This window comes from Merops nubicus, unplaced genomic scaffold, assembly GCF_000691845.1.
Source record: "Merops nubicus isolate BGI_N331 unplaced genomic scaffold, ASM69184v1 scaffold33678, whole genome shotgun sequence".
Classification (NCBI taxonomy): domain Eukaryota; kingdom Metazoa; phylum Chordata; class Aves; order Coraciiformes; family Meropidae; genus Merops; species Merops nubicus.
Genome location: NW_008626934.1, coordinates 406 through 8,143, shown reverse-complemented (window position 1 = coordinate 8,143; position 7,738 = coordinate 406). Strand labels below are relative to the sequence as shown.

Below are 7,738 nucleotides of genomic sequence, written 5' to 3'. Positions count from 1 at the left end.
TGGAGCAGGCTGCCCAGAGAGGTTGTGGAGTCTCCTTCTCTGGAGAGATTCCAAACCCTCCTGGATGTGATCCTGGGCACCCTGCTGTGAGTGACCTGCTGGAACAGGGGGGTTGGACAAGATGATCTCCAGAGGTGACTTCCAACCATGCCACGCTGGGATTCTGGGATTCCATGATGAATGCAGGCAGCACAAAGACACGGGTTGCCAAAACCTGAAGGCAGTGGGGTTCCTCCAGCAGCCTGGATGAAACCATTTCCACCCCAGCTGCCCTACTCACCGTACAGCCCCATGTTCTTGGCGAAGGACTGGGACAAGAGGACGTTGATGCCCTGCTCGATGAAGTAGCGCACGGCCCAGGCATCCCGGTTGATGTCCCCGCTGGCAAAGCCCTGGTAGGCCATGTCGAAGTACACGAGGAGGTTTCGTTTCTGCCAGCAGAGAGGGGAGAGTGTCACAGGATTGTCACAGGAGCTGAAGCCCCCTCTAGGGAGTGAGGCAGCGGCCCTCTCTACTGCCCCAGTGCTCCTCCAGAAGTGGAGCTGCTCCCTTTCATTTGGCACAATGAAATTGTGCCAAAAATGACTCCAGTGAAGGAGACTCCACAAACTCTCTGGGCAGCCTGTTCCAGTGCTCCGTCACCCTCACAGTAAAAAAAGTGAAGGCCAGGTGCCACCCGTGAAAGCCAAGATATATGGTCTTCCCAGGAAAAGCACAGTACCCCTGGGACACTCTGCTGCTCACCTTCACCACAGCCGCCAGCTCCTTCCACTGCTCCTGCCGGGGATCCACCCCAGTGGGGTTGTGAGCACAAGCATGCAAGAGGATGATGCTCTTCTCTGGAATTTTCTAAGGAAGATGTTACAGAGAATGGATCATTAATGACATCTGAACGTTCTCCTCAGCAACTAAGATGAGACTCTTGCCCTAGGCTTACATGAGCTCTGCAAAGCTCCAAGCCTGGACTGAGTGCCCCCAGGCACTGTATTTAGGCCAAAGCAAGAAGATCACTTAGCTCCCCACATCACCTCCCTGCTTCCAGGCATGAAGGGCAACTCACGGAGATGTCATCCATGGCTCCAGAGAAGTCCAGGCTGCACGTCTTGGGGTCGTAGTAACGGTAACCCTGAAGCTGCAGACCAGCATCACGGAAAATGGGGGTGTGATTGCCCCAGGATGGTTTGGGAAGATACACATCACGGCTACTCTTGAAGAACCGTTGCTGATCAAGAGAAAGACAGTCTTCAAATAGGTCGAATGGATTCAAGCTGTTAGAAAACCTCCAAAATTCAGCTCTTGTCAAAATACATCCCTTCCTTCCCTCACTGGCCCAGGACTCACCAAAAAGTTGGCTCCAATTCGCAGAGATCCAGTCCCAGAAATACCCTGTACAGTGACATACTGCAACGGAAGAAACAAACACACGAGCCTCAGCTGCTGTGGTGTGAGACAGGGAAAGCCCAGTGCCTGTGTCAGTGCTGGCAGATGCACCCCCAAACAGGGACCCAGGGCTGGAGGGGACTGACTGGGTCAGCAGCCTCAACTGGAGCTGGGAGCCCTGGCAAGGTCATATCCCCTCCTCAGCAAGGGCTGTTTCACCCCATCCTTTAGAAGCAGCTTTGGGCACGACTAGCTTGCAATTCAGAGGCAAAAGTCCTCTGCCAAGTGGTTCCAGTTCTCCCCAGCCCCGTTTCAAGCGTGTCCCAGAGAGCACTGCCCTCCCCCTGCTCCCCAGCCTGCTCCTCACCCGGCCGCTCTTGAAGGGCTCGCTGTTCTCTCCCAGAGCCAGCTCTGCAGCCGCCCGGGTGAAATCCGCCAGCCCCGCGATGGGCAAGTACTCCTTGTCCATCTTCTTGGATGCTATCAGGGCCTCCGCCTGGGAAGGAGAACACACGTGTGCTCAGCGAGGGAGGACAGTGGGCAGCTCAAGGACACCTCACCTTCACTCCTCTAAAGGGGCAAAGGTTGGTTGGCAGGAGATTGCTTCAGAGGTCGGGGCTCAAGGGGCAGCAGAAAAGATTTCAGTTGATGCTCTGCTTCTACCACAGGGCCACCAGAGCCCTTGGTGGGTGCCACCACTGGTACAGCAGAGCCAGGAGAGCACAACTCCCAGCCTGTGAGAAGTCCCTGCTGCTGCACAAGGACATGTGGCTTTGTCCAAGCAGGACGTGTCCTGCAGGGAGGTGAGACTTGACTGTTCTGAGAGGCAGACTGTCTAGACATGGGAGACATCTCCAAACGAGGTAGGGTGGCAAGCCCTCTGCAGAGCCTTGTTATGCTGAGAGTGTTAGTGAACTAGACAGTGCAGACTGAAAAAAAATGAGTAATCCAGAGACTCCAGCCAGTTTTGAAAGCAGCCTGTGTAAAAGTTGCCTCCCCCAGCCCTTAAACTGACCTGGCAGTGCTGGCTTAACGGCTGGGCTGGAGGACCTGGAAGGTCTCTTCCAACCAGAACAATTCTATGCCCCCCCAACTTCACCCATCTCTACTTCAGACTCAGCAACAAACCAGTTCAAGTCCTTATCTAACACAGGATCAGAGACTGGAAGCAAGAACAGCAGACAAAGAGCCATGCTCAGGGAAAAAATGCAGTAACTGGGACATTTGGAGAGCTCTGGGAATCCTGCCCATGCTCCCAGAGCAGTGGGACAGACCCTGGCAGCACTCACAAACCACCAGGAGACTGCTCCTGCCACACCAGCCAGGCTCCCAGTTTGAGCCAGTTGCAATAAGTTAGGCCCTCAAAGGCTCTGTAATCCCCTCAAGGGCAGGGTCCACATCTAGCTCCCTGGGCCTGGAGTTTTAGACTGGCTTATGGAGAGACTGGTAACAACGGCTCAGCAGAATCTCTAAGCCTAATCCACCGAGGGGACAATGTCAGCTCTTTTCTCCCATGCAGGCTGGCCCAGGGAATGTCAGCCTGTTCAAGAAACACCTAGAAGGCCAGAGGACAGCTGGGTTGGAGGGCTTGGGCAAGTCAGTGACGAGTTAGATTTACCTAGATGGGAACAGGACACACATTCCCTGTTTTTATCCCCTGCTACTGAACAGCTCTCTTGTGTCCCAGAAGCATTAGGCAGCTAAGGGAGACATCCAGGAACACGGTCCTGCTCCTTGGAGACAAAGCTCATTCCAAGGACCAACAAGCAAACCTTTCTTGGAGACTTTCACCCTCCCTGTCCCCCTCAGCTGCCTGACACCTGGACCAGGCCCTGCCCAGCAGCCAGCACCAGGCCCACCTTGCGGACGCAGCTCAGGACGTAGGGCTTCCCGTTGTCATCCCGGTATGCCCCCACGCCCAGGTTCATCTTCTTGGAGTTGGTGTCGCGCTTGAAAGCTTCTGTCACCCCCAGGATGGGGTCCGGGGGACCCATCTCCACGTGGGACCACCATGAGCTGAAGGAAAAATTAAGAGGTGAAGAATCAGGCTTGAGAACGCAGCAGGGACGTGCACCAACACGTATGAGGAGAAAGCCTCCAGAGAAATTTTGTCTTTAAACTGCTGGAAAAGGCCCAAATAGTGCCAAGAGAATTATCCAAGGGAAAAACCACTCAACTCCTTTATGCTCCATGACCTGGCACTGCATTTTACATCACAGAATGGGCAAAGAGCCTCAGTCCACTGTGGCTGAAGATAGCTGACCCCCTCCAAGCTGTTAACGTGTAGAAATAGCCCTGCTCGCCTTACGTGCAGAAAGGCCCCGGGAGGAAGAAGCTTTAAACTCAAGCTCTGGCCAAGCGCCGTCTGCTCACAGCCCATGGGAGGGATCACACAGGTCACCGTGGCCAGACCTGGGCCACTGCATGAGGCACGAACACGGAGCCTCTTCCAAGCTCCTGGAAAGGCTCCTGTGTATGAAAACTCTGCTTGTCCCACAACGCTGGCTGCCCTAGAGGTGCTTCCCTTCCCTGCCTCACTACATCGGAGCCAGAGGCTGCTCTGGGAATCACAGGGGATGCCTTCTTCCCAGCGGGAAGGGCCCTTCCCTTGCTGCCAAGCACAAACCCCACTGCTTCAGGAGGAGCTTGGCCCCCACTCCCCAGCAGCCTCTCCACAAACCACCCGCCTCTGCCCACTTGGCAGGACATCCTGAAGACGGGTGGAGAGGTTCTCTTAATGTCAAGGGCAGCAGACCATGCTATAAAAAGAAACCCGTTATTTCTCTCAGCCACAGCCTCTGCCCAGTCCCACCTCCAGGTTTTGCAGGCCTGTAGATAGTGCAGGAGAAGCAGTCTGGGGGTTTTTGACCTGTCCAGCAGAGGGGCTATGGCTGTAACAGCCCTGAAGACTGGGAGGAACCTCATGAAGTTCAACAAGGGTAAGGGATGGGTCCTGCAGCTGGGGAGGAATAACCCCCTACACCAGGACAGGTGAGGGGTGACCTGCTGGGGAGCAGCTCCACAGAGAAAGACCTGGGAGTGCTGGGAGATGACAAGTTGCCCGTGCGCCAGCAATGGGCCATCGTGGCCAAGAAGGCCAATGGTCTCCTGGGTGGCATGAAGAGGAGTGTGGCCAGCAGGTCAAGAGAGATTCTCCTCTACCTCTGCTCTGCCCTAGTGAGGCCACCTCTGGAGTTCTGGGTCCAGGTCTAGGCTTCCCAGTTCCAGAGAGACAAGGAGCTACTGGAGAGTCCAGCAGAAGCTACAAAGCTTCTAAGGGACCTGGAGCATCTCTGTGCCAGGAAAGGCTGAGAGCCCTGGGGCTGTTCAGCCTGGAGAAGAGAAGCCTCAGAGGGGATCTGACCAATGCTGAGCAACAGCTAAAGGGCACACAGAGGGGCAAGAGGGCTGGGTCCAGACTCTTGTCAGTGGTGCCCAGCAACAGGACAAGGGGCAATGGGCACAAACTGGAACCCAGGAGGTTCCACCTGAACAGGAGGAGAAAATTCTTTGATGTGAGGGGGCAAGACCCTGGAGCAGGCTGCCCAGAGAGGTTGTGGAGTCTCCTTCTCTGGAGAGATTCCAAACCCTCCTGGATGTGATCCTGGGCACCCTGCTGTGGGTGACTTGCAGGAGCAGGAGGGTTGGACGAGATGATCTCCAGAGGCGACTTCCAACCCCACCATGCTGGGATTCTGTGCCTCCATACAGCTCAGAGCATCCTGACTCACAGCATCACCCTGAGCTGAGTGGGGGACAAACGGTGCAGCAAAGGTCAATGGGCTTTATCTCCTCTGGGGCAAGGTTCAGCCTTCGCTGCTACAGGAGAATCTCCTGCAGCTAATGAGGCCACAGAGCCTTGCAGCCTGGGGAAGACCACCTCACAAGATGATAAAAAGTTTTCCCAACATGGGGATGCTGCAGCTCATCTCACTAAATCATCTTCCTCCTCCACTCTGTCACTGGTTTGGGTCCATTTAGACCCAGTTTAGTCACTACATAAACATACTCTGCACTAGCATGCATGTATGGACTGCATCTCATGGAGCCTCAAACACCCTTTGTCTTCGGACTTCACTGCTCTTCCCATTCATTCCCAAACAGATCCACTAGATCCCAAATCTTCCAACTATTTCCACATGAAAATCCTCCGTTTCTCCTCTTGACAGGCTCTGGGGAGAAAAACAGGCGGCCAGCACGCACGAGGCAGAGCCACCTCAGGCACTTTCAAAACGGAAGATGTGCTCAGTCCTTTCTAGCCCAGTAACAAGTCTCAATTATCTCAGGAAAGGATCAGCTTAGGAAGGTGGATGAGTCAGTCACACCTGTTGGGGCAAAAACTTACTAGAGGTTCAGGTAGCATGGAATACTGCTTGGAAAACCTCTCATGGAAAGGCAGGGTTGGGGAAAGGGAGAAGGAGCGTGGCCCTCTGCGGTTTACCTGCTCCAGGGTAACTTTGGCGCTGGGGGCCACAGAGCTGCTGCTTCAGAGAGCTGTTGGCACCTTCTTTCTGCTTGGCTTTTCACCAAGCAGCTTAGAGTTTTGGGGATTTAGGTCCGGATCCTGCACACACTTAAGCAGGTCACCGGGGTCTAAGGTACCACTGCTGCAATTAATGCTGATCCTGCTGGCGCTTCCCTAAGCCCCGAGAGTTAAGTACTTTTGTTCTCAGCCAGTCTCTCTGTCGGCTTAAGGGGGGTTTTAGGACTGATTTTCCCCTTCTCAGCCTGAAGGTTTTGAGGTGAAGGCCAAAGAAAGGCTCCTCTGCTGGTTCCAAGGAGGTGGGCTTGCAGGGAGACAGGAGAAATCAGTCCATGTTGAGCTGCCCAAACGTGGCAGGAGAGCCAAGAGATCTCAGAGGCAAAGCTTTCTAGTAGGGGTTTGGGAGAAGAGATGTACCAGGGATCCAAGGCTACAAGTCCTAACACAAACCCCCCACCCCCATGGTACCATAATGTTGCCTGTGCACACTGTTATATTTTATTTTAAGCAATTAAACAAGCATTGGTCTTGAATAAAGGTCAGAGTCATAAAGAGCACATCTTCTCTGCCAAGCTGGAGGCGTTTAAGTGTGGAAAACTAAACAAAGTCAAGCTAAAGGCAGGGTTAACTACCCAATGGGTACCTGAGCCAAAGAAAGCATGTTCCCCAGCTACAGGACTTGGGCTTCAGCCAGGCTGGTCTTCCGAGCAGGTTTAATGTAAGTGCAGGGTGACAGATAGCACAGAGGGTAAGAAAATGCACCAGGAACAGCATAAAACACCACCACCCTTTAAAAACACACGTGGAGCTCACTGCCAGAGATGCAGAGACCTGAGAGTGTGCTTGTGGGTGCAGGCCAAGCCTGGAGAGCACAGTTTCCTCTTGGTGAGGAAACATTCACAAGTCCAGTGAAGGTTTCCATTGTGAAGAGGCCAATCCACGCTCCCTGAGGCACACAAGACACTGCGTTTCAAAACCTCTGCTGAGGCCCCCACAGCAGTTCTGCAAGCCAGAGTGGAGCCACAGGTGCTGTTGGCCCCACACCACTGCTGCAGCAAACATTTAAGAGGCTGCCGGCTACTAATGGCCTCACAAGCCTAAAAACTCATCACCCCAGTCGGCTGCAGTAAGCCTCCCACCAGGAAAATATTTTAAAATAGCAGGCTGGTGGCTGGTGATACATCAGAGTGCAGACAGAGTTATCACCTCAGTTAGCATCTGTGTGTCACAGGAGCCATTTTAATCACCTCCTATCTCTTCATCTCTGTCCCCATTTCAGAAAGACCACTCCTGGCAATTCCAATCCCAGTGAAGTTGCTGAAGATAAGGGAACAGAAACTGCTCATCTCTGTTTGGCATCCTGGGATAATGATGGGAACAACTAGGGGCCTTTTTACTTACAAAAGGGACTGTCTCTGTTAGGTGACTTTGATTTGATTTGGTCATTTATAGCTTGCTGTAGAACAAGCTTGAGATAAACCAAGCTATTGCCAGCAGGCTTGCATACCTGCACAGGCCAAATACAGCCCAAGGGCATGTATTTGTTGTGGTTCTAGATAACGGCTCCTCGGTCCCTGCTGAGAAGAGCCAGAAGGCTCCCTCAGAGGAAAGAGAGGGTGGGAGCACTCATCTCGCACAGCAGCGAGGGTCCATGCAGGCCAGAACTGAATTAATTCACATGTAATGTCCTTCCTTACCTGCTGGAAGGGGGTTTCTGCTCTGACCAGGGCTGGGAGCCATTCCAAGAAGGTTCCCAAGCCAGTGTGGGCCTGGAGTCAAAGGGCTCTGGCAAGCAGTGAGGCCTTTCCCCACCCCAGCCCCCAGACCCCGGTGGTGTTCCCAGCCAGCACCATGGTGGGGGCAGCACCCCAGCCC

General features: G+C 53.9%; 1 protein-coding gene across 1 annotated transcript in view; it reads right to left on the bottom strand.

Annotated features, from left to right (window-relative positions):
- Nucleotides 1-3,393, bottom strand: part of GOT2 (glutamic-oxaloacetic transaminase 2, mitochondrial) — a 6,850-nt gene extending 3,457 nt beyond the window's left edge. The window contains exons 1-6 of the mRNA XM_008946168.1: nt 3,240-3,393; nt 1,748-1,876; nt 1,342-1,401; nt 1,061-1,222; nt 745-849; nt 281-431 (exon numbers count right to left, since the gene is read on the bottom strand). Coding sequence (XP_008944416.1) covers nt 281-431; nt 745-849; nt 1,061-1,222; nt 1,342-1,401; nt 1,748-1,876; nt 3,240-3,374 — 742 coding nt within the window. The 5' untranslated portion in view covers nt 3,375-3,393. The remainder of the gene's footprint in view (nt 1-280; nt 432-744; nt 850-1,060; nt 1,223-1,341; nt 1,402-1,747; nt 1,877-3,239) is intronic.
- Nucleotides 3,394-7,738: the final 4,345 nt, after the last annotated feature.